This window comes from Cheilinus undulatus, linkage group 1, assembly GCF_018320785.1.
Source record: "Cheilinus undulatus linkage group 1, ASM1832078v1, whole genome shotgun sequence".
In the NCBI taxonomy this organism is placed as follows: domain Eukaryota; kingdom Metazoa; phylum Chordata; class Actinopteri; order Labriformes; family Labridae; genus Cheilinus; species Cheilinus undulatus.
Genome location: NC_054865.1, coordinates 6,266,014 through 6,292,545, shown reverse-complemented (window position 1 = coordinate 6,292,545; position 26,532 = coordinate 6,266,014). Strand labels below are relative to the sequence as shown.

At 39.5% G+C, this 26,532-nt stretch overlaps 1 protein-coding gene across 4 annotated transcripts in view; it reads right to left on the bottom strand.

Moving 5' to 3' along the window:
- Nucleotides 1-26,532, bottom strand: part of vps13c (vacuolar protein sorting 13 homolog C) — a 104,225-nt gene that overhangs the window by 49,017 nt on the left and 28,676 nt on the right. For all 4 annotated transcript variants that reach the window (XM_041793276.1, XM_041793295.1, XM_041793289.1 and 1 more), the window contains 30 exons: nucleotides 26,418-26,498; nucleotides 24,066-24,123; nucleotides 23,346-23,473; nucleotides 23,033-23,139; nucleotides 22,394-22,568; nucleotides 21,354-21,416; nucleotides 21,124-21,265; nucleotides 20,152-20,252; nucleotides 18,712-18,854; nucleotides 18,415-18,607; nucleotides 17,775-17,889; nucleotides 17,562-17,698; nucleotides 16,222-16,354; nucleotides 16,010-16,127; nucleotides 15,797-15,929; nucleotides 13,207-13,279; nucleotides 13,015-13,115; nucleotides 12,769-12,922; nucleotides 11,909-11,988; nucleotides 11,260-11,319; nucleotides 9,305-9,458; nucleotides 9,107-9,223; nucleotides 8,912-9,015; nucleotides 8,606-8,773; nucleotides 3,795-4,099; nucleotides 3,556-3,703; nucleotides 1,915-2,023; nucleotides 1,649-1,782; nucleotides 1,152-1,308; nucleotides 932-1,011 (listed from right to left, as the gene is read on the bottom strand). In XM_041793276.1, the coding sequence (XP_041649210.1) occupies nucleotides 932-1,011; nucleotides 1,152-1,308; nucleotides 1,649-1,782; nucleotides 1,915-2,023; nucleotides 3,556-3,703; nucleotides 3,795-4,099; nucleotides 8,606-8,773; nucleotides 8,912-9,015; nucleotides 9,107-9,223; nucleotides 9,305-9,458; nucleotides 11,260-11,319; nucleotides 11,909-11,988; nucleotides 12,769-12,922; nucleotides 13,015-13,115; nucleotides 13,207-13,279; nucleotides 15,797-15,929; nucleotides 16,010-16,127; nucleotides 16,222-16,354; nucleotides 17,562-17,698; nucleotides 17,775-17,889; nucleotides 18,415-18,607; nucleotides 18,712-18,854; nucleotides 20,152-20,252; nucleotides 21,124-21,265; nucleotides 21,354-21,416; nucleotides 22,394-22,568; nucleotides 23,033-23,139; nucleotides 23,346-23,473; nucleotides 24,066-24,123; nucleotides 26,418-26,498 (3,771 nt within the window). The remainder of the gene's footprint in view (nucleotides 1-931; nucleotides 1,012-1,151; nucleotides 1,309-1,648; nucleotides 1,783-1,914; nucleotides 2,024-3,555; nucleotides 3,704-3,794; nucleotides 4,100-8,605; nucleotides 8,774-8,911; nucleotides 9,016-9,106; nucleotides 9,224-9,304; nucleotides 9,459-11,259; nucleotides 11,320-11,908; nucleotides 11,989-12,768; nucleotides 12,923-13,014; nucleotides 13,116-13,206; nucleotides 13,280-15,796; nucleotides 15,930-16,009; nucleotides 16,128-16,221; nucleotides 16,355-17,561; nucleotides 17,699-17,774; nucleotides 17,890-18,414; nucleotides 18,608-18,711; nucleotides 18,855-20,151; nucleotides 20,253-21,123; nucleotides 21,266-21,353; nucleotides 21,417-22,393; nucleotides 22,569-23,032; nucleotides 23,140-23,345; nucleotides 23,474-24,065; nucleotides 24,124-26,417; nucleotides 26,499-26,532) is intronic.

Sequence of the window (26,532 nt, the reverse complement as noted above, 5' to 3'; positions counted from 1 at the left end):
GGTTACAATTTTCCAAAGAACACAGTGACTGACCTGAAGAGAAACGGAGCAACATTTTGTGGACTAATGAAAGCAAGATTTGTCTTTTTGGGTCTAGGAGCTGCAGACAGTTTGTCAGGGGACTCCCAAATACTGAATTCAAGCAGCATTCCACAGAAGACAGTACAGCATGGTGGAGCAAGCATCATGATATGGTGATGTTTCTCATACTATGGTGTCAGGTCTAATCATCACATACCAGGGATCATGGATCAGTTTGAAAACATCAAAATAACTGAAGAGGTTTGGTTGGCTTATGCCAAAGAGGAAATTTCCTTGAAATGGGTTTTTCAACAAGACAACCCCAAATACACCAGTAAGAGCGCAGCATCACAGCAGCCAATCCAATCCCTAGACCTTTATCTAATAGAAATCAATAACAATAAAAATACTGTTTCTGAGTCAAAAACAAGAAATGCAGAGGAATTGTGGAATGTAGTCCAGTCGTCCTGGGCTGGAATATCTGGTCACAGGTGTCAGACGTTAGTCGACTCCACAGATGTGAAGCAGTTCTCAGAAACAGTGGTTATACAACTAAATATTTGTTCAGTGATTCATAGGAAAGCTGAGTCTTCGAGCATTTTTCAGTTCATACGGTAAATGTTTGAGTTTGTGAAGAAAAAAACAGACTGCTATTTTTGAATGGCCAAATATTCATTTTACGCCACTTTCTGTCAAATAATAACAAACATGATAGATTTTTCTTCATGTTCTGATTTGGAATAGGATGTGCAGTGATCCCAATGCATTTAGGTTTATAGAAATATAAACTATTATGAGGATTTTGAGTTTCACTCACTTTTTTAAACACACTGCTTTTATTTTGAACACAACTGTATGTGTGTGTCTCTACATATAATCAAGTTATAGGGTGAGTTACTGCTGTCATCACCTTGAAATACTGCACTTTGAGCAGTTCAGCTCCAGATCCCACAGATGAGCTGATGAGACACAGCGGGTCACCGTTCCAGTCTGAAATAGGATGTAAACAAAAAAGCCACATTGTCAGTGGCAGCATTTCTGAACAACATAAAGGTCTACAATTATGTAAGTATGTTCTTCAATAAGGAGGAATGATAAAAATGACCACTGGTCTGTTAAAAGGCTCTCACCTTTGAACTCATGGCACTCTAAAGTGATCTTCTTAATGTAAGTTGAGGCACACATGTCGTACTTTCGGACTTTGGTGTCAATGCCGAGCTGAGCGACGTGAAAGACCAGGAAGGGTGACTCTTTCTTCTCTATAGGTTTCTTTAGGGTCAGCAGCACCTTAAAGCAGAAAAAGAATCAGATAAAGTATCAGCAGATGAGCTCATGTCTTTGTTGGTGCATGGGGTAGAACTTTTAACTGACCTGTTTTGATTTCTCTAAGCCTAAAAATGCTGCATTTTTTGTGTTATTAGGGGCATAGCTGGCTTGACTAGCAGGTGGATGCACTGACAGGTGAAACTGTTTTCCACCTCAGCTCCAAGGTGTATTCCATATATATTTGTCAGAATCAAACCCTGCAGAGAGGACTTGGTTCCCGTCACAAACAGTGATTCATTGATTCTGTCAGAAACACCTGAACAAAACTTCTCTAAATATTCTAGACATGTAGATGTGATACCTGTTTGAGTTCAAAGTTGAGGAGAACGTTGACTGTGTTTTCAGTCAGATCTTCGTTGGTGGTGATCTGAACCCCATTAGATCCAGTCTCCAATGGCAACACGTCCAGCTGCTGCTCAGCAAGCTCCGCCTTCTCTGTGGAGAGAAACGGGTCAATTTAAGGACATGTCTCTCTTCCTCAGACCTCATTTCAGAGCCTCATAAAGGAAAAGAAAGCATGCATGGCAATCATATGTCACACCCCCATCATTCAGTGAGAACAGTTACCTTGAGCCACTTGTGTCTTGACATCCATGCTGTGCTCTGCACTACCATCCCCGATGTTCTCCACCATGATCTTCATCAGCACTCCAAGGTCTTCCTCACCCAGACTCATCTAACCAACAAAACAACACCTTTATGTCTTTAATAATGATAATAACTCTCTCTCTCTCTCTCTCTATATATATATATATATATATAAAACACCTTTATAAACAGATGTTTACAAAGTGCTTTAACAGACAGCAAAAGCAAGAGATCAGGGATTCACAAGATAAACAAATTAGCAATAAACCAAACAGAGAAAGTCTTGATAACCAAACAGAAAAATAAGTTAAATGAAGCATCACATGAAAGCAATTCTGTAAAAGTGAGTTTTCAGGAGTGATTTAAAGATGTCACTGAATCAGCAAGCCTTATCTCCTCGGGCAGGTCATTCCAAAGTCGAGGGGCCCTGGCAGCAAAACCCCTGTCTCCTTTAGGACCCCCCATGAGGATCTAAGGCTGTGTGAAGGCTCATAAGGTGTCAGCATCTCAGCGATATAACCTGGGGCTAAACCCATAAGAGCCTTAAAAGCGATCAATAAAATCTTAAAATCAATTCTAAAAGTAACAGGCAGCCAGTGGAGGGAAGCGAGGATAGGTATGATGTGGTGCCGTCTGTTAAAACCAGTTAAACGCTGAGTTACAGTTGTCCAGTCGGGAGAATATTAGGGCCTGTATGATTTTTTTTCCATATCAGCAGGGGGCAGGATGGGTTTGATTATTGAGATTGTTCCAATGTGAATGAAGCAGGACTGTACAACTGTTTTCGTATGTTTTTCGAAGGTGAGGTTTGCATCAAAGATAACTCCTAAATTTCTGGCTGTGGTGGTGATGTTTGAAGACAGTGGACTGAGGGAACTTTGGATCTAAAGGATTTTGAGGGTTTGGGTATTTGAATAAAATTAATTCTGATTTTGAATCATTTAATTGTAAAAAAATTTTGGCCATCCAACATTTAATATCTTTGAGGCAGTTAAAAACAGCAGCTAGGCTAGTCAAATCACCAGGTCTCAGCAGGAGATATATCTGTGTGTCATCAGCAAAAAAATGGAAAGATGGGGACGTGCAGATGGCCTAGCAGACTAAGGCTCTACCCATGTATGCAGGCGGCCGGGGCTCGAATCCGGCCCGTGGCCTTTTACCCCATGTCTCTCCCCACTCTCTCTCCTATTTTCAGCTCTATCCACTATTCTCCTCTATCAAATAAAGGCATGAAAAGCCCAAAATAAATCTCAAAAAAAAAAAAAAAAAGACAGACTATGATGTTTAATGATAAAACCTAAAGGAAGTTAAAGGAAGCATATAAATAAAATACTTTCTTTATAACGTGCATATTCATTTAAAGGGGATAACCTGATAAAAACATTTTTGAACATTTACTTGGATATCTGGAGTATCAAACAACACACAGAAAAAGTCAATTCAAGTGACGGCATAGAGTCATAGTAAAACCTGCCCTAATGTGGGACCTACACCCACAGCTATTGAAACTTGCAGGAGTAATTGTGTACTTGAGGCATAGACATTTCATTTAGACGACAGGATACTGTAAAATGGTAGAAAAGAGGTATGACAGGTCTTCAGCAAACATGTGAAACTCACATTAAGGGAGTGGATGACTCCTTGGACCTTGACTCCGGGGATCTTAGTGAACCAGGCAGCAGCCAGGTTTCTGGTGATGAGCAGCTCCAAGTTGATTGGCTGGAGGATCACGATGTCTGGCTGAGCAGAGCCTTGTTTTAGTGTGGTCCTGAAACACATAAAAAACAGCATTGTGATAAACATTTTAATAAAAATAATGCCTGATTTCACTTAATGATTTAATGATGAAGTGTTGATACCTGGAGAGCTTCAGGTGAGTCAACTTGACGTCCATCTTCTCCACCACTGCTGGGAGAAAAAATCCATCAGCTGGATGCAGAGAGAAGCTGTTTCCCACCGTGATCAGACCCAGATCTACCACCACGGCATTATGGGAGGTGGGTGACTGGGGGATGATAATAAGCGGAGCCTTCAGTTTGATGTCCATAGACAGACGGAAACTCTTCTGAGCAAAGCCCCGAACGCTGGACGCTGCCTTCTCTGCTGCCTGAGCTGTTGCAGCACTCAGAGCTTCTTTGGCAGTTTGGAAATTATCGATGAACATCTGAGGGATGAGAGAAAGCAGAAGTGAGACCAAAAAAGAAAAAAAAAAAAGAGTCAAAGGATGGAGAAGGAAACAGTGAAGGAGCGAAGACAAAGGGAGCCGTTCACTGCTCAGACAAAGCATATGGTCATTTCTGTTTCAAAACTTCAGATGAACAATCAAACCCCTGACTTGCATCAGAATCATTCATCTGATGTTTTTCTTACTCATAAGATTAAAACACTGAAGACAATGCTTTTATTTATGATTTATACGTTCAGAAAAACATCTACCAGAGGTTTAATGGTCCAAAGATGTTTTTGAAACAAAAATGAAGTTCAAAAAGTTAAAAACCTTTTTATCAGGGGGGAAGTGAGGTCACACAGGCAGAGGTCATGTGAAAAAGGGGGCGGGGCAGTGAGAAGGGTCAATGATGGCAGCTGAGTGAGTTGCATAGCACTGATGGAGAATAACTGTCACATGTTGTGCATGAAAAGCATGAGTTCCTACTGTTTTGGATCGTGCCAAACAGGCTGTTAAAGCTTATCGACCTCAACAATACATCAACATGTGCTGGTTTCTGTTTGAGTCAAACTGGGTGCAAACTTCAGTAAGATGCTCTTATCAGTATACCGCCTCGTCCTACAGAGTAACCATAACCCTGATGATTTTTAAGGTGGACTGAAGGTGCGGTGAGTCTCTGAGTGAAGCTAAAGCAGCAGGTTTAATGCAGTTCAGAGCTGCATGCTGGAAGCTGTACCTCATCAGCAGACGCATACTGAAAGCTAAAAGAAGCCTGGAAGAACAAAACACATCAAACAGAGCAGAAACATGAGACACAAGAAGCTGTAGAGAAAAAAAAACATGCAACAAGAAAGACAACAAACATGTTCACTTTTCACATTAAAGACACAGCAAACTGAGAGACACTAAGAGACACGTTTTCCCTTTAATTGACTCGTTAAATCTATTTTTATTCCTACTGTCGTTATGGTGCAGTATTTGATATTCTATCTTATTTGCAATTAACACTTAAAAGGCAATAATCAGTTAATTAGCACTAGCTGGAGTGTTGAAGTGATGCTTTTCCTCCAGGAAGTTTCTCGGTCATAATGAGCGATGGGTCACACCTCACCTCATGTCTAACGTCATCGTTCTCCAGATCAACTCATAGACAGTTTGACTGCAGTAGTCAGGTTTCAACCTATAAAACTCAACTGCAATGCATATTTCTACAGCCTAGACTCCAAAACAGTTGGGGCACTGTGTGAAATAAGTTGTTGAGACATTTTACCATTTCATAAAAAAAATGTTAGCTCATTTTGAATTTGACAGCAGCAACAAATCTCAAAAAGTAGGAAAAGGGTAGCAAAATCTGGAAAAGTGGTAATAATGAAGAACAGCTTGGAGGAGAATTTTACAACTAAATAGGTTAAGTGGCAAAAAGTCAGTAACATAACTGGAGCATTTTAGAGAGGCTGAGTCTCTTGGAATTAAAGATAGGCAGAGGTTGGACAATTGGAGAAATACTGTGTCTTAAAATTGTGGAACAGTTTTAGAGAAATGTTCCACAATGTAAAATTGCAAAAACTTTAAATATCCCACCATCTACAGTTCATAATATCATTAAAAGATTCTGAGAATTTGGTGCAATCGCAAGGGACTAGGCAGAAGGTCAATATTGAATGCTTGTGATCTCTGGGCCCTCAGACAGCAATCCATGAAGCAGGCATGATTCAGTACAGGAAATCACCGCATGGTCTCAGGAACATCACTGGTGTTTTGATTTTCAGTCAACACAGTTTTCTGTGCAGAGTCAAAGCTGTATCATGCAAAGAAGAAATCATACAGTATGTGAAACAGATCCAGATATCGTGCCATCTACTCTGGGCCATTTAAAATGGACTGGAGCAAAAGGTAAAAACTTTTCTGTGGTTAGATCAATCATAATTTGAAATTCTTTTTGGAAACATGTGCGCCAGGGACCACCCAGGTTGTTATAAGCACACGGTTCAAAAGCCTGCATCTCTGATGGTATTGGGTTGCATTAGTGCCTATGGTCTGGAAAGGCACTATCAGTGCTGAAAAGTATAAAGAGGTTTCAGAGCAACATATGCTCCCACACAATGTCTCTTTCAGGGAAGGCTTTGACTATGTTAGCAAGACAATGCTAAACCACATAAAGCATTCATCACAACAGTGTGGCTTCAATGTGGAGGAGTCCACGTACTGAATTGTCCTGCCTGCAGTCCAGACCTTTCACCAATAGAAACATTATAAAACAAAAAAATCCAGCAAAGAAGACCCAAGAGTGTTGAGCTGCTAGAATTGCGGAGCAGACAAAATGGGATAACATTCTCCTCCCAAAGCTTGAGAACCTGGTCTCCCTACTTCCCAGACATTTAGAGACTGGTGTTTAATAGAAAAGGGGATGCTACACAGTGGAAAATATGGCCGTGTCTGTACTTTTTTGAGATGTGTTGCTGCCATCAAACTCAAGATGAGTTAATATTTTTAATGAAATAGGAAAATGTCTAAGTTTTAACATCTGATATGTTGTTTAGGTTCTATTGCGAATAGATTATGGGCTTGTAAAATTTACAAATCTTTGCATTGTTTTTTTTGTTTTGTTTTGTTTTTTTTTTGGGGGGGGGGGGGGGGTTGTTTTTTTAACAGTGCCCAAACTTTTTTAGAAATGGATTTGTAACACAAAATGTAGAATTTAAACACTTCATGCTCAACTTTTGAGATCTGGAGCTTCATCATTAATAACACTACTAAATACCCGTGCAGAGGTTGTCAGGTTATCAGTTAAAAAAAGTTTTCTGGGGGTTTAGTTACTCTTTAAGCATTACCTTCTGTCTTTATTTACATTTTAGACAGCATTATTGGGACTGTAGTTGTAAGTGCAAGTGTTTTCTTCCCTTAAACGCTCCAAAAAGTGGTTCTGGCAGTGAATTCCTCTTCATTTTCTCACAGATTTCACCATGCCTGCAAACACCAACCGCTGATGATAATAATATATGCTGCCTTTGTATAAAACAATATAAATACAAACTACAGTACTACATTATTATTTATGACCCACAATAAAGAAGTGAAAAGAAGTTACCCACACAGTTTGAAAGGATGGAAATCTGTCATTAATAATGAATTAAGGGGAGCCCAGTGGACTGTGGGATATGAGGTTCCTACAGTACAGAAAATCTAGGCAGTCTTGCCTTTTTCTCAATTTTGGCACCAAACTCAATGCTTCATACTCCTTAGCATGATGGCAGCTTGTGGCTTTGTTCCTGGATTGAAGTTGTTGCTAAAGGGATTTTGCAAATATTCAGTGGAGGATTCAACTGGTAAATTTACCCCCAGAAGCAGAGCTGTCAAAAAGGTGTGAGGGGTCACTGCTGAGCTATATTTGATCATTTAAAAATGAGCGCAACTCCATGATTGACAAATGAGGTTCCTGCAGCACAGTGTGCACCAGATTATTAGAGGAGGAAATGTAACAAACACTCACACAAAAGTCATTGAACAGACCAAAACTGTGTGTTTCAAACCAACTATAGACTGTCCAGCTGTGGGCTTTATCCACCTGAGGGTTTGTTGACTAACAGTAAATTAAATGTGTGGTTAGTGGTAGTGGCAAGATACCTACTTTACCATCAATTAATCAATTAATCAACTTGTATTTGTATAGTGCCAATTCATAACTAGGGTTAGGTATTATTTCTTTTTTCCAGTACCAAAGCTAAACAATACTTTTCGAAAGGTGCCTAAATTGTGCCTGAATCAATATTTTTAAGGGGAAAAAGTGTTGTAAAGGTCTGCAGCTGAATAAAAGTTGTCTCATTACTGTAAATGATTCAGAAACTAGATGCTAACAGAACATGTAAGTAGGTGCAACTTCTTGATGATGTATTTCATGCCTTTCCTTTGGAGTGATGTGGATTGTGTTGGGGTGTCGGGGTACCAAAATGAAGCACCAAAATCCATCTTGTGTTACAGTACGGCTTGTATCAGATATGTTGATACTGGAACTATGTCACTACCTGATTTTGATACTCATCCTATTTATAGCCACAGTTATCTCAAGTCACTTTACCGAGAGGGAAGGCCTAGACTGTACTCTTTGCTCTACGGCAGAGACTTCGACTTCAAATGCACAATATGTCAGCCTCCTTTGAGTGAGTAAACTGACTTCACTTCTGTACATTAGGACGTCTTTATACAAAGTTAGATCTCCAGGTAAAGGAACTCGAAACTGAGCTAAACTAAATAAAACTGCAAAGTTTGTCATACTTCTGTCAATATCTGACTTCCCTTTTCTCAAAAAGCATGCTGATATTTCAAATATGTTGAGTCACTGTGGGACATAAAGTGTGATGAAACAAACTCTCACAAGGCTGCAACACAACGAGTGTAAAAACAGTGAAGATTGTGAGTATCCTGTGACTGAAATGAGTGTAACATCAGATAATGTTTGTATACAGTATGCCTTTATGTTTGCTAATAAAAATATGAAAATCTGACCAGCAGTGACATGAGGAACTTGTGCAGGTAGACGATCTGGATGCAGCCCAGACGCATGGTAACCTTCCCATCCACCTTTGACATGTCACTGTATCCCTCCCCCTCTGTTGCCCCCGTATACAGGGACAGTTTGAAGCTGAACACCTCCTCACCCATGATGGACACCGCCTAGAGAGTGGAATGATAATTATTACCTGTACACTTAACATCATTGATGGTCAAACACCATCAGGCTCTAATGTCTGATGATAAAAATGAACACCAACAAGCACAGAATCTAATATCTGAACGATAACTGCTCCTAACCTTTCTGTGGACGGTTTTGGGGTTGACGTCTGTCACCACAATGTCCCTGAGTCTGGCGAACACCTCCGTCTCCTTCGCCTGCACAAGCACTGAAGCATCAATTCCTGCAGGGCGGTGAGGCGTCACACGATGGTTACTCTCTAACAGCCTGAGTATAAAGCTCACTTTGCTTCAGTTTTCTTTGATTTTTCTTACCTTGGATTCTGATGTCAGCAATGCTGCAGCGGTCATCACACACCTCCACACGGAAACAGCCCAACATGGCAAACAGCTTAAAGCTGAACACACCGCCATCTTTGGCAGCTTTGGACACTGCAGAGAGAGCAGAAACCTCATGTATCCCCCTCCTCTCAGATACAGGACACAGTGTAACACCTGTGAGCGTAAATTCACCTGTCCGGCCTTGTTCGATCTTCTCTACTTCTTGTTTTTTGGCGTCCTGGTCTCGGCTGGTGCTGGGTTTGGACGGCATGGCGGTGTTCAGGTAGTTGATGGTTGACAGCAGAGCTTTGGTGTGGAGGAGGAAGTGCAGAGAGGAAAACTCCACCTGAAACACAGACAGGTAAAAAGCTGTGAGACACCTAAGGACACGTGGAGATTACTAACATGGAGACAGATAATTCTTATTAATTCAAGGGGACTTGCTACAAAGTTTAGAAGCACTTTTCAGCTGATCTGAGAGGAGGAAGAAGAAAATTGCTGTGTAGCAGCTGAGGCTAGTGATATGATTGCATGCTACTAAAAGTGCAGCTGGAGTCTTTTTCTTCAAGCCAACAGTTGAAGGTTGAAGACATTTTGTTTTAATTTGATGCACAATGCCTATGTTCTCCTAGCAGAACTGATGCATGTTTTAACACCAGCAATGCAATACAGTGGCATTATGTCAGGGCCTGTGAGACTCTACAGCCGTTTCGATAAGTTAAAACGTTGCTGATTATCAGGTTTTAACAGACCCTGACCTCTACAAAGTACAGCTGAGACAGCTCTTATGCCCCCTAGTGAACAGCTAAATTATCCAGGGAACACGATGCACATCAGCTGTGCCCCTATTTTAAACCAAATTGGTCCAGTGGTGAGAAAGGGCGAGAGCCAGGCTATTCAATTGGAGTATGTCAGGCCCCTGACGTCATTTTTAGTGGCCCTTCGAGTAGACTGGTAATCATTTTAAAAATAATGCGCACAGTAGGATTTGTTTATTATATTTGTATGATTGTCTGTAACAATTATTTCCCAATTTATTGGTCCCACCTCACGTTGTCTCATATTCTGATTTACACAGAAACTCTCATCACTGCCTAACAGGCGCTGCTCTCCACTCCAGTCAAGACAAAATGCCTCTTTTTTCAGTTCAACAACGAATGGGAAGAGAACTGTGTGTCCATTGACACCACCTTTTTCACCATGCTTTCAGGTCTGCTGTGAGAAGATTTTGGAGCAACCTCATGTTAAAAGCAAAGAAAATGCGCAATTTTTAAGGCTTTTACAGAGTAAGAGACTGCAAAATCAGCATCACTAGGAAGGTATGGATTTTATCTGAAGAGAGAAGGCTGTTTTCAAACAGAGACTGTATAAGCATTCAAGTGTCAGCTGAGGAAGAGAAATCCCAAAAAGTTGTTTTAAGTTAAAAAAGATGTAATGCATATGTCATGCAATATTTCTCTGGCCCTTTATTTGGGAACCTTTTTCAAGAACTAGCCCTCAATCCAAACTAACTGAATAACCCTGGGGTAGAGCATGGAAAAAGGAAAGACAGTATGTGTAAAAATTGGTGCTTTGTTCATTTTTTAGTGTGTTGAAATTTACACAAAAAAAACATTTTTGAAAACTATTATCTAAACAACGGAAATTCAGTTTTTATTTCATTTTTCTAAAATAAATCCTGTTTTATTTGAAGTCAGCCTTATTTCCATGAGCTGCATGTATGTTTTTTGTTTGAAATACAAACCTTATTTTATTTAAACAAAAGATAATAATTTAAATGGACCTTGTAGGATTTTATTTGATGCCCCTTGCTGTCAACAGATACCAACATGCATGCAGCAAACATACATGCATGCATGCAGTATTTCTTGCAAAAGTTCCCTGGCAAAACATGTAACCATTTGCTTTCACCAGTGTTACAAAAATGATTTGTCATTCCCTGAGGCTTTATCATTGTCAGACAACAGCCAATAGGAAGGCAGTTTAGGTATCTTTATTACTGGTAGTTTAAACTTTTCCATAACTCTCTGAGTACATAACCACTGATATCAAGTAGTCATAACTAATTAGAGATGGAAGCAAGGATTGTATACTGCCCAGATTTGGGACTGCAGCAAACTGTTGCTATAGAAACCTCCTTCACCCACCTTCAGTGTTTGTACAGTGTTGTTGAAGACTGTCTGGAAGCTGGGACCGTTTTGCTCAGCCTGCAGGACAGAAACGAGAAACACATTCACAAAAAGAACAGGTTTACGTATTTATATTCTCAGGTTTTAGTGTCAGTTAGTAAATGCTTCGTTTTTAGTCAGCAATAAAAACAGCTCTACATCTTAAAAGTGATCTCTGTCAAACATAAAACACAATTTTGATCGTCTTGGTTTCTATAACTTCACTTATCACTGATTAATTCACCTTTCATTTGTTTTATTTACTTAATCACACCTCAGGCTTCTCTTATCTCTCCAGTGACTTAACTCCCCTGAACTTCCTTCACTGAGTGATCCATCTCTGTTTTTTAACATCCATCTATCATCTTCTTAGATATTGTAATCACTGAAATTACTTGTTCCTTAATCTGATTGTACTACAAATTAAATAAAAAACTAAACAGTTTGCTTTACAGATAGAAAACAACAAATAAAACAAATAATATCAGTTTCCCTTCATGTACAACAGAGACATGGCTAAAATGGCTAGAAAGTGATTTTCTACAACAGTTTGGCCAAAGCACTGTCAACCATCAGATAAATCAGTTTTCTTGTTTGGTGTTCCTCAGCAGATCAGGTGTGTGCTCACCTTGATGAACTCCACCTTCAGCAGGTCTGAGCCCTGCTGTTCTGAGGAGCTGATCAGGTGCAGAGGACGATTTCTGCCATCTGAGGAGAAAACACAAAACAACATTGGTCTAGTTAAGTTTTTCATACTTGTGTTAGAATAAAAGTTTTAAAAACTCAAAATTCCAAAGAAGTTGGGACATTGCGACATTTGAGGAATAAGATTACACATATTCTGTGATCTTTTTGTGTTATATTCAACTGATAACAGCACTTAAACAAGATATTTGGGGTTCAAGCTTGTAATTTTGAGTATTTTTTTGGACATACACCACTGTGCAGAGCTCTGAGGCACGTCTGTGGCAAGTAAGGTGCCTGAGGGCCCCATTGGGCGACAGAAGGAGGATTGACACAACCCCAGTCATGCTCTGGATGTCTTTGCATTTTACCAGGGGCATGGGAAACTAATCTGATGAAATAAATAAGTCTTCACCTTTAGGGTGGAGTAAGGGGTGGATGTGATGAGTAAGCATGGCCTGCCGTATGAGCAGGTATAGTCCGGTTGCCTCGAGCTCCTGGTCATGCTATGGATGTCCCAAGGACCCCAAAAAAATCACCTGTCTCCAGGCGTATTATCAGAAAAGGCCATGACAGAAGGGATGCTGTCGAGCTTGACCATGGCTGCTTAGCATCATAATTGTGTCGACACCCCCCTCTCCAGCCCAAGGGTGTGGCATATCGAGTCCATGATGAATCCTTGGCACCATACATGCCTAAAACTATACATACACTTTCTGAATAGCATGCCTTTAACATGTTCAACAGAAGTTGGTACAGGGGCAAGAAAAAACTGTGAAAGTTTTTCAAAGTTTTTCATGCTACCTGGTACGTCACAGTAATCAAGCGTTATCCTGCGCAGATAGGAGGTGACGGTCATGTCAAAGGTCCGTTTCTTCCCTTCAGCTCCAAGCTGACAGACGCTGAATGAGAGGACGGTCTTCTCCTGGTCCACCTGACGGGTCAGCTCCAACAGCACCTGAATACACCACACAGTACTGTCAGACATGAGCCCAGAAACTTGAAACTTTATGTAACTATGGACTTAAATGATCAGAAAAAACAACAAACCTCTTTGACTTCAAACTTGAACTGAAGGTCGGTGAGCTCCTCCAGAGCCAGTCGCTGCTGATCATCGTCTGTCGACTTCTCGCTGGTGTCTTCATCTGAATCTGAAAACCATTTGTTTTGAGTCATATAAATAAAGAACAATTCTCTTATTTCTAAATTGTTTTAATGTCAATCAGAAGAGACAGCACATACCGGTTTCTATGGCGTCAAGGAGGGAGGGGTGAAGGCTGAGTGGTCGAGGTCTTGCTTCAGCCAATGGCAGCACCTTCAACAGGAAACAGCCCCAAATATGGTAACATCAGTCAAGAGCTATGAACTTTGGTCGTTATTTCCCTTAAATCACCAAAACTACACCTAACTTTATTATTTCCCGAAAATGCCACCTTCACGCTTTTAAACTGCATACTCAGATTCCTTCTCAATTTCCTGAAACCTCTCAAAACATATCAATGACTCCTTAATTTTCCCACCAGTCTTCTAAATCATTAACTTAACCTGTAAACTTCATCAGCTACAAAACTCTAAACTACTTCTTTAACCTAACTGTTACTCTTAAAACTCCTAAATCTCTTTCTTTGCACTTAAATTCCTTATTTAACTCCATTATAACTCCCTTAACTTTCTCATATTTTTCCTGAACTGCTAAAAAACTCCTTAGGCTCTTACTTCTCTACCAAAATTTAACCATGACAGTCAGAACTCAGACTCAATATTTTTAAGTTCAACAAAACCCCCAAAATTAAGCCTTTAAACTTTTTCATAACTCCCTAAACTCTGAAAAGACTCCTTTAACTTTGAGACGATTTCCAAAACTTGATTATAACTTCCTTCACTTTGGCACAACTTCATAAAAAAATCTGATTTCCTTTGACGTGATATAATGTCAAAGTATGATATCTTAGAATTCTGCAAGACTCTCTACATGACCTCTTAAACTTTGACATGACTCCCAAAACTCAGGAGAAACAGTTCTGACAAGACAACTAGAAAGCCTTTTAGTGAGCTGGGTGGTTTTGCTCAGCTCTGCAACAACACAGAGCTGCTTTTCATTTAAACCCTTGTGGCCTTTATCAGATCAGCCAAATGAAGCTATATTTTCTTATCTGCAGTTATCCTATTAATGTCTGTGTGACCTTGTTCTAGAAAACGTGCAAACATGGAAAGCAAAAAGCAAAAACAACACCCATTCCTGAACTCCACGTGCATGCAAGGAAAGCCTGAGGCAGGGAGAGAAAAGCTCATACATAACAGAGAAGGCATCAGTGACAACATCATGACATTGATGAAGTCAGAACAGCGTTAAATGGAAGAAATGCAGTGAAGGGTCAAAAATGTGGTTTGTAAAGAGAGAAGGAAAGACTAGTCAGGCTAGCGCAGCTGAACCAAGGCAGCCTGAGTGCAATTAGCCAATTGACCTATCACTAAGCCCCGCCACAAGATTAACATTTTTCTTGCAGCTGCATGATACTCAAACATCCAGCTCATAGACTTCCATAGAAAAAAAAGCATTCAAAATGTTGATTTTCCTGTGTTATTTTTAAAATCAATCCAGTTGTAACATAGAAAAATGGTCAAATGATGTACATAGGGTAAAGCCTCATCTAAGCACAGCAAAGTGTCTCCCGTATATAAAGCTATGTGGCAGCGCACAGTCAGATCATGTAAAAGTAGTATTGGTTTAATGTAGGGCTAGGCACTTGATTGAAATTTAGATTAAATCGCAATATGGCCAACTGCAATTTTCAAATTGCAGAAGGCACAATACATTTATCAATCTGAAATGTGTGACAAAATACCGGTTTAATTTTTTTTTTTGCAGCAGAGATGTTATACTCTACATATCATGTAAACATAGAAGCGTCTTTTTTAAAATAGACTACAAAAAAAATCTTTTTTTGTGTGTTTTTGTAGATGTTTTTCTTATCAAAATGATATAAACATAAATACTTTCATTTAACACAACAATTCATGGAGAGTTTGCAATATGAGTGTAGACAATTTCAATCAAGTATTTTTAAAAAATTGTTCAGCCCTAGTTGTATATATTTATGCTGGTTAAAGTATAGAATTATTAATTGCTTAAGTGAAAATGCATATGCAATATGAGGGAACTAAAGAGTAATTGCATTTCAAATTGCACTATTGGAAAATAATCACAATTAGATTATTTTCTCAAATTCTTCAGCCCTAGTTTTAAGTGAAGCAAACACGGTATCTGTTATTATTTATTACCATCCGTTAAAAAACAAAACTGAGGAAAAAAGAGAAACCAACTCTTAAACAGGAGCCCTCTCACATTAAAAAGACTGCTTATAGAACTGGTTCATTTGTGAACTGCAAAACTCAGAGAAATAAAAAAAACTACACTCCAACATGACCCTGATACTCAAAAATAAATTTGAAAACTTCTTTGAGATACTCTCAAATAACTTTTTATTCATGCCGTGACTCCTGAATCTCAGAAAAAGCCTCTAAAACTTCTGCGTTTTCTCTGTAACTTCTTCAATAACCTACTTAAGTTCTCAAACACTCCCTCAACTCTACTTTCTCTTCCAGGATTGCACTGATTCTTCAAAACTCTTCCATAGCTCTTCACTGCCCTAAAATTCACCCCCGTACTTCGTCATGCTCCTGTCTATCACCAGCCCACATGCTTTCTCCACCACTCCTCTGTTTTTGCTGAGAGGCACTGATTGAGTGAACTTGGTAAAAACTGCTCACAGTGGATAATGTTTGATTTCAGTGTGTGGGGCTTCATTAGAGCAGACAGTATTAGGTGTACCTTCTCAGTGGGCGTGGAGGGGGGTGAGCCCTTGGTGGGCAGTGGGATACTATCAACCAGCTCCAGGACATTGTGGATCTTCTGGTCTGAGATCTTAACATGCAGCAGTGGCAGCTCTCCTGACACCTTTAACCTAAACCACAAACAAGACAAAATTATTGATTGAGTACAGGTAAGCCCACAGGTGAGTCTGCACAGGGATATGATACATACCTGGGCATCCTGGCATCCTTCTCAACCATACACTTAGCCAGCTGGACAGTTAGATCCATGGGTTTGAGGATGTGTTGGACTGAAGAATCCTGCAGCCGTGCTGACTTCCAGGCTTCCCCTGTGAGTCATATTGAAGTGATTTAACTGAAACTAAACCCTCCAGGCTGATGTGTAGTTAAAAATCAGAGTGTATTTATGTATTAGTTGTGTACCTGACTTGCTGTAGAGCACCTGAACTCTTCGTAGCTCCACGCTGTATCTTTCATAAGCTCGATCCATGATTTCCTCCAGAGAGGAGAAGGACGATGAGGACGAACTCAGACCGCTCTGTTCAACACTGTTTAACTGTAACATACATATTTAACCAAACACAAAAAAGTCAACACAAAAAGCTGCACAACATCCGGCCTGTTAAAGAAATTATGATGCTGTGCATCCTGGAGGAAATTTAAAGGGGACATGTTTTACCCCTTAAGACAAGTTTATTGGCTCTGAGGTCCCCAAAACTTGCCTGTGAAGTCTGTTGCTGAAAAAACACTCCAGTATTGGATTTTTGTACGTTTAAAAAACCCTCTGTTTCAGCCCCACTCAAAACGAGCTGTTTCTGTGTCTTTGGCTTTAAATGCTACTGAGCTGTCTGACTCCGCCCCTGACTCTGGCCCTCTCAGGAAATGGATGTGACTTAATGGATGTGGCTCTCCTGAGAGGAAGATCAGGAGAGGAGTGTGGAACTTTCTTTCTTATCAAAACTGGGGGTGGTGCTAACTCCCCACATGACATCATGAGGGCAAAAACTGAGGACATCTTGTTTCAGCACACAATGTCCGAAAAGCAGAGAAGGGGGGTTGGGGTGTAGATTTTTCTGGTACTTGAAGGGATTGTGGACAGGCCAGGGGCACATATTTTTGCTAAAAAGGCTGAAAAAGGGATTTTTGCATAATATGTCCCCTTTAAAAAATAACCCTTCAGACCTGGAAAAAAAAACTAAGCATCAGTGATGCATTGCTTTTAAAATGCAGTACTGCCATTATAAAATTCCGACATACTAGGCTTGTTGCATGTGGTGGGGTTTTCTGGTTGCGTCACTACTTATGTCATGCTACCAGACAGTTTGTTGTTCCTGCTGTGCATGATTGGGCCTGATATTTGACAATGAGCTGCGATATTGCTTTCAGGCCAAAACCTGGCTAAGTTTGTGTAGTCTGAACCTTACTTTTCCAGCCTTTTGTTTCCCTGTCCTTACTTTTTCAGATATATTACTGCCATGAAATTTAAAACAAGCCAAAGTTATTTATGAAATTATAAATGTCTCAGTTTTAACATCTGATATGTTTTTTATTTTCCATTGGTAATAAAATATGAGTTTATGAGATTAGCAAATCCCACTTTACACAGCGCCCCAACTTTTCTGGAATTGGAGTTGTTCAAAATATCATAAAATAGGTTTAAAAAGATCCTCGACTTGGGCAAAAATTTCCAAACTGTTTTCTGAAAATTCTCAAATTAATTCATATCTTGAATGACATGAATTGAAATTAACAGAAGAACTGACCTGTAAACTACCAAAGTCTACAATGATGAGGTCCGACGTGTTGTTATAGAAACCAGACTTTGGTACCAGCAGGTAGGACGGCTTCAGGTTAATCTTCAGGTCCAGAACCTTCCTGGTCTCGATGATGTGAGACAAACCTGCAAAGAACTCAATCCATTAGATGATCATGAACATTCTTATACTGAGTTTTAAAGAACTTCGTCTGAAACTGACCTGTGGCAGTTTTCTCTTTGAACTCCTCCAGTTTGGAGAGCGTAGCCGACGTCAGAACCTCCAAATCAACACCTTTCCCTGTTTTGAAGAACTCAGCCAAACTGTTCACCGTCAGCTGAAGAGAGCAGAAAAGGACATTTCAGATAAGGAAACAAATTAAAAAATATGGACACAGTAAACCAAAACCCATCCTGTTTCCAGCAGGCTACTGTCTTCCTTAACTGTGATTGGACAGACACCCACTGTGCCAATATTTTAAAACTCATTTTAATCAATACCCATATTTAGAAATCTTTAATTTTGAAGAACATCTAGTGTCTCCTGTGCAAAGAGAGGGTAAGTAGACAGTCTCCAAGTTGTTTTACATCTGGGGCCCTTTGGGTGTGTGGTGCCCTTAGTAACCACATATACCTGACTGTACAGTTGTACATTTTACCAGTATTTAAGGCTGATTAATACATAAATAAATTATAAATTGGCAGAAATTTTAAGATCTGCTGATGTCGATATCATAATGTTTTGCAACCTTAATTAAAAAAAAAACCCTAACATTTCTAAAGCAAAGTCTCACCACGGTCATAAAATTATCAAACTCAATTAAGAATATAATTTTGACATTCAGTCTGTAAGTTCTCTTTACCGCGTCGTAGATTATCTCAACAGGCTGAGACTGGACTCTGAGCAGCTGGTCAGCCTTGCTCTCCTCCGGGTTTATCTCAAACACAACGCTGAGCAGAGAGGAGTCTGAATCTCCCACAGTGGCGATGAGCGAAGGTACCGCCCCCTGCTGCTGAAGACCTGTAACGTACCAGTGCTGCAGCCCAGCCTCCACCCTGCAGGGGGAACCAGAGCACTTTCATTTATTAATACACTGATAAAAATCCTGGAGGATGAGCTGTGTATGTGCCATAACACAAAAAGACTGCTGGAGGCTCACCTGAAGGCTTGAGCTCCAGGTCTCTGAGATATTTTTGTGCTGAGGTCGATCATCTGGACTTTGAGGATTTCTGGGACGTCCGGCAGCTCTCTGACCGTCACAGAGGTCCTGAACAGCTGGAAGGTGACGACCACTGCCACATACTAAAAACACAAACATACAAAAAGGCTGAATGTTCTTTTCTGAACTTGAGAAAGCTACATATTTACTCTGTTACAGCTCCTCTACAGTGGAGTTTTGGAATGACAAAGAAAAATATTCTTTAAAAACATTTAAGAAAAGTAGCCATTTAATAACTATTACACTTGAAAATATTATCACTACATTTGAATATTTGAAAACAAAGTTGCACTACAAATCATACACTCATCATCAGGAACTTTGACTTCAGTCATTACAAGGCCTGCTAGCAAATTATGGTCAAAATCAGAGGTGGACAGTAACAAATTAAATTTACTTGAGTTACTGTAGTTAAGTTTTTTGTGTACTTCTACTTTTATGAGTCACTTTTAAAATCAACCATCTAATTTTAGTTGAGTGTATTTTTGAGGAAGTACTGTACCTCATGACATTTTAATATGGCATCTGTTAATGAATAAAAAACTAAATGCTAAATTACAAAAAGAGGAGGGTCAAGTTTTCCATCAACTACACGAAATTGGCCATTTTTTTAGTTTTTTGGTACCTCTTGGCTAACCTGACTCGCCAGATAGACTGATCATATAACTATTACATGGGCAAGCTCCAATACAAAGTGTTAGGGAATGGAAAGACTTTTCAAAAAATTCTCAGCAGTTGATTGGATGGACGTTCTGTTCACCACGTTCATTACAGGCCAATCAGAGTGACACGACAAAATGAGGTTGTACACATGCTAACCAAGCTGAATGGGCAAACGCTGCTGTATCTGTTAACAGCGAAGCATGATGTGGAAAAAACGTACACCGAGAGCAATCAGGTTGCAGTGTGTGGAGTGAAGTGGGCAAGTAAGAGGAGGTAGAGGGAGGTTTAAAGAATAGCTAAATGATTATTTCTCAAAATAGTCCTTATTTAGTTAACTTATTTTAGCATATTGTGGCAAGCTAGTAAGTTAGAAACTGTCCATGCTAAACAGAAAAAGAAACAATGCTTATCTAACACATTTCAAACAGACAGAAACACTAGCCAGATGTCTCTAACTAGAAGAGTTTTCACACTTGTTACACTAACTCATTCTTGTTATCTCATAGAAAATGCCAAAAAGGAATTAAACAGATGCTTAAAATACTGTCAACTCATTTATAACAGGATATTTATCGTCCTATTAGTCTTTGCCCTGACATATTGGTCTAAACTCTGAGCAACTGTCCCACAAGGGTCACTATAATGTCCTTGCGTTGGAAAAAAAAAAAAAAAAGAGAATAAAAGTGAAAATGAACATGAAATGGTAGGTGTGCTCACCTGCTTGGGTAAGGCCAGGTTGTGGGAGCTGCCGCTGTAGCCGATGGCGGTGTAGAGTTTCTTTTTCTCCTCTGTTGTCATGATCTCGTCCAGCCCAGAGGCTGAAACACAAGTCAACATTAAATCATCTCTTTGCTTTGCAGAAAATCTTTTCAGAACATCTGAGGCAAAAATCCATTATCAGATGTTGATTTAATTCTATTTTACAATTTTTTTTTCTTGAGAAGAATATTCTCTACTATTACACTACATTTAAAACTTCTGTTTAAGTGCACCACACATTTTTCAGTGTAAAACACATATCTTTTAACTGCATTTTTGCTTCACTGGGTTGGAAAATGTTCAACTCTCCTTGAATATCGTATGATCTCATGGGTTCAATCCCCAGCTCCTGCAGTCACATGATGATGTGTCCTTGGACAAGACACTTAACCCCAGTCTGCTCCCACTGCAGCATCAGTGGCATGTTAATGTATATGGGTTTGTATGAATGGGAAATACTGAAGGCCAATTCTTTACAGTAACCTTTTCTTTCAGTGTGTGAATGTGGAGGTAATGGCGGTGCGGTGGAAAGCACTTACAGTATTTCTAGTATTAGTACTAGAAAAGCGCTGTACCAAGTAAAGTCCATTTCAATTAAATTGTATTTTACTAAAAAAAAAAAAAAAAAAAAAAAAAAAAGTAAAAGAGTTGCCTTGCTGCCAAAAAAATCTTAAGGCTGCTTTGACTATATTAACTATATCTAACTATATTTAAATTTAGGATTCCAGGTTATAATTTTACTAAAAAGCTGCTAACTCTGAAATCTAATAAATTATTCTTGAGCGACCCGGAGTTCCCCAAAGTTCTATCTAACATCTACATCTTTTCTTTATTCTACAAAATTTTGTCTTATTTTCATGAAGAAAGCACACAGATTTTTTAAAGTGAAGCAGCTGCAGTGATGGTTTTCTGTTTTTAGATACCACTCACTCTCTGATTCCTTGCTCTCCTCTGGCTCCTGTTCCTCCTTCTTGGCCTTTCGACCGAACCAGCCGCTAAAGAAACCACCTCCTCCTCCCTGCTTTTGGCTAGCCGCCTTCTTGGCCAGCTCCTTCTGCCCAGACCTGATCACCTGAAACAGGAAGAGGTACAGTTTAACTACTCACTATTTCTGTCTGCTGGTCAGTGGTCAGCAGTCAGAGCAGCTTTCTCCTACTTACCTCCATCTGGGCCTGCTGCCGGGCTAACGTGATGTTGAAGACATCCAGAACTTCCTCCAGATCCTGAGAGAAACAAACAGACTTCAGTTACTCCAGTTTATTTAGAACAAAAACAATCACTATGAACCAGCTTAATTCCAGAGCTGAGGCACCACATTATTTGTAGAGAGGAAATCTTTGTGTCATCAACAGCCTGTAGCCGGCTTTTACTTCAAATATCAAGAACAAGGCCTTTAGCATCAATAGTTTTTATTTTTGGTAAGTATTTTGTCAGTTTCAGTCATCACAGATCTATTTTTGTTAGTCTTAGTCTAGTTTTTGTTGTGGAAAAAAGGCTTAGTCGTAGTTTTAGTCGACGAAATTAACACTGGTGTACAGTGAACTGACCAGAGTCTGACTGAAACAATGTTGAACATTTTTTTTATCAATGTCCCTGCATGCAGTTTTATCACTGTTTCATGCTGATTTTACAGCTGGATTTTGTGTTTGGGTATTCAGAAAAGTCTGCAGATGTGTCGTTGTTTCTCCCTACAGACAGGAGATTTCAACCACAGCTGGTATAGATTCAAAAGTCAATCATCTATGAATCCATCCAAAGTTTATTCTATGTTATTTTTATCTGCACTGTTGTTCTCTACAAAACAAGAAACAACTGAAGTTCTGCTTCCTCCAAGTTCTGCTTTCCCCTCCTCAAACCCCCAAACAATGCAGCACAGTTCCTCCTGTAAAAACTGAGGGACACCTCAGGCATCTAGTACAATAAAAATATGACATACATTCAAAATATTAATATTTAGAAACTAAAAAATACATTAACTGCTTAAACATACTGAAGTTTTTCATTCTTCTTATTTAAATAAAATATTTTTTTAAACAACCACTTATCACTCTTGCAGCTTCTCTGTGTTTTTTTTTTTTTTTTTTCAAAATAAAATCATGAAATGCTGGAGAGACCAAAGCAACCTCTGAAAAGTGGAGAAAATCAGCTGTTTGGAAAGATTCTCCCCCTCCTCTCTTTTTTTTTTAACAGTGATGCACACCTGGATTTGCTGCTCGACCTCTGGGTTCGGCTTGCTCTGACTCAGCAGTTTGTTCTTGTAGGCCGTCTTATAGGCCTTCAGGTTCTTTCTGTGCTCCTTGATGTTGGACCAGGACCACATGTGGCTGAGGCGTCTGATGTGGACCTCCAGGATGCTGTTGAAGGCGTACCTCCACCTAGCAAAGACAACAGCAACAAATATAATCATCACACAGTTCTCTTCCTTGGTAGCCAAAGATTGGCCTTTTTCAGATGGACTGTGATTAAAGCCTGTTTCCCAGACTTTCCAAAAATCAATTTATTAAAAATACACACAGCATTAACAAATCATTAGTTAACCAGTAACTCAATTTAAAAGCAATATTACCAATTTATATGTCATCTACACAAATACAACACAAAAATGCTTCATTGAAAATGAGATTTACATCTGAGATAAAGAGCTAAATGTAAAAAGCAAAGATAAACAGCTATATTGACGTACCAAAGATGATCTCAGCAGACATTTATGACAGATTAAAGTAATGTCATTTAAGTCCTGGGCCTGACTCAGCAGATAGCCAATCATATTTAATAATCATCTGGTGGCTGATCAGACTTGGAGGTCAGACTTGAAGGGAGATTTATGAGATTTACTGACCAGAGTTTGGCTTTGTTGTGGACTGGAACGTCAGGCCTGAACTTCCTGTAGGGGGCGTTCTTGAACATGCAGTCAACAGACTCCAGTACCTCCACCATGGACAGATACTGCAGAGGAAAACAACATACTTAACCACAACACATCAACAAAGCTGTCAGAAAGCAAAGTTAAAGTTTGTTATCTACAAAGATATGCAGCTAGAGCTGACACCAGCCAGTGTAGAGCAGAAATCTGGACTATAGGATACCTTGGTCAACAGGATTCACTAAACATAACAAAGTTAACACTTTCACTGGTGTAACCCTATACGTACCTGTGGTTTGGTCATCTCTATGGCGATGTTCTGAACCTCAAGGTGAAGGTTGGCTTTAGGAGTCTTCAGCTCCAGCTCAGCATTTGGGTTGATGCACATTTTAGCCGAGGCAAAGATCGGTTTGAAAACTGCAAAGAGAGCAGCCAGTGATTCATTCAAATAAAAAAAACTTATAATACATTAATCATCACAGATTTTAATGACTTGAGTAGCTGATTGATGGCATTTGCAATCCCTTCTCTGAAAAGTTGTGACACTGTAAATTGTGAATAAAAACAGAATATAATGATGTTTAAACACTGAATCCCACATATTCAATGAAAAAAAAATCACAGACACCACAAAAAATGTTGAAAAAACCCCAGAAGTGTAATACTTTGCCAAGAATTCCACAATCATCTGAACTTAGCCAACGGTACGTTTCTCTGTGAGGGTCAAACTCTTCTCACAGAAACCAGAATACGAAAATATTCTTGGCAAACATCTGACAAGTCTGCATTTTCTCCACATACAGCCCAAATATAACAGACGTTACAACATTTCTTTAACAGTTACAACACGTCTTAAACCAGATTCAAGAAGTTTATCCTGTGTCAAACAGCCAGAAGTTAATATTCCCTAATGTCAAACCAACCTTGTGAGTTCAGATTCCTCTGGAAATAATGAAAGGTTTAAATGGATTTATCACCAAAGCAGTGCTGAATAAAAAGATGAACTCACTGTACTGATAGTGAGGAAGTTCCTGATTCTTACTGCTAATCCCACATTTCAGCTGGTCCTACAGGAAGAGAGAAAGAGGGACATTTATATCTAAACAGACAACAGTAAAGCAAACTGAATTCTGACACTTAAACAGGGTTAAGCAGTTTAGTTTCTATCAGTGTCTAACGAGATCTGTCATCTTGCAGTTATAGCTTCCACAAGCGTCTACGTTTCTTGTGAAATGTGAAGGTAAAGCAGTGGGTGAAGAAGAAGGGCTGAGGTAGTTTTTCACATGAGCCTTGCACCTTCAAAATGCATCGAGTCCATCACTGAGTCAAAGAGGACATTTGTGCAAAGTTTGAAGAAATTCCCTCGAAGCATTCTAGAGTGATTGCCTTCATGAGTGAGGGCCATAAGGTCTAATGACCTTTCCTTTTGACTTCTAAAATCTAAACAGTTCATCCTTGAGATGGACTGGACAGCCTAAGTCTAAGAAAATCCCTCAAAGGGCTCTTAAGCATTCACATTCAGAAGAATGACCAGAATGGTTGGAAGGCCTCAAAGTAATGCCTTCGGACTATGTTGGTGCAGAGGAATTGAGCACAACAAACCCATTATGCTTTATTTACATGTCCACCAACAGAACATTACTGGTACCATTTGTCACCATGTGCAGTTATACAGTCCCCTCCAAAGTTTTAGATAAGTGAGGCCAATTCCTTTATTCTAATTTTATTTTAATTAATAATGGTGTAGGTCCTGACTTCAAGGTCCTATTTACCAGGAATTCTCACCACAGTATGCTGTTTCACTTAACCCTTAGAGCCCTATGCTGTTTTTAACAAGTGCGTCTCACCTGGACTTCTGTTATGTTATGGGACTATTAAAACGAAAGAAAAAAAATACATGGGAATTAAAATCAAAGATTTTTACATATTACACAAGGAAAACAACAATGACTGTGGGGTTTTTTGCTAAACTTTTCTTCCAGCTCTTGGGGACCAAAAAACTAATATATTAATTTCTTGACATAAAGGCCTCAAAATACTCATTTTTACAAAAACAAAGTCCTTGTGCTGTTGAGAATTGAAGTAATTATTCAAAGCAGTTCCTGTCTGCAGTGACAAAGGGGCACATCACAACCTCTCTGTGTCTCTTTCTCTCCATTATAAGTCATTCAGGCTCTCTTCTCCAGTTTCTAAGTCTGTGTACAAGCACTGTTTGGAAAAGCAATACAGGACAATGGAGTAGTCTGCCATTGGCTGTCACAGCCCAGTCACAATGCATTCTGGGATACAAACAGATAATGCGGCAGCAGTATCAGCTACTACCTGCAGGCACATTCAAAATAATGGACGAAAAAATGGATACCTAGAATGGCCGTCTGAGGCAGCAGACCCATGCCTAAGCAGTGCCACCAAGGAACTCATGCTCCCATTGATTACTATGGTGTTCAAAATTTGAAGTCTGAGAAAAATCGAACGGGTGTGCGGATCATCACCAAAATCTAATCAAGTTCACAATCACAGTTTTTTTAATCTCCCAAGGAAAAAAAGGTTTACACCTTCCTCTTGCGTGATGATTTTCATGCAGCAAGGTCCACAACATGCATTTTCTGTGCAGCTTTTTCAGTCTTCTTGTTTCTGCTGTATAAATTTTGCACATCCACAGGATGTGGTATGATAGCTATGCTCTCAGCTTGTGGTAATTGCTGTGAGACAGACTTTCATTTTACGAGACGCTCTGCCCTCCTCCACCTGTCACTTGTCCTTACTGAGAAATGTTCTCAGCCAAACCAGTGCTCCACAAGGTTTAATTTCTTAACACTAAAACTCCCCATTTTCCTAAAATGCACAATTATGACCAAACAAGGAAGAAAAGCGGTTAAAAGGTGGTGCCAAACCAAGTAGGTCTGGTCCTTGTCATGTGTTCCAGCATATTCTGAGCAGTGAGGCGGCCACTTGAAAAACACAGTAAACAGGGCAACTTTTTAATCACGATGTCTTGTGCAGTGTGTGACATTAGGAGCTGAACACACCTGCAGTAATGACTTTGAGTGTCTCAGTACACTTTACTGGGATATGAGACCTCTTAGATTTAAATTTGATCCTAAAGTGCAGCTTACACTAGATTTTACAGTATGAAAAACAGGCTTCTCTATGACCTCTCTGATTGTTGATGACTCACAATGATTTTAAATAAATAATTAAAAGGAAATACTGGCAGTGACTTGTGATCATTGAGCTACTACACTGACTGCTAAAAGACAAAAAACTAAACAAACAAAAGACAGGGCTGTTCCAGCTTGTGGGTTTAAAGGTTTATTTAGTGAGTATTTATTTCCACTCACTCACTCATTTATTTACTCACCACTATGTTTTCCCATGAGCCTTTGTAGAAGATGGGACTGTTTACGTTCCAGTAGGCGCAGAGACTCTCCAGACGCCCGAGCTGACACAAACAAAAAACATAAACGCGTCAAAAG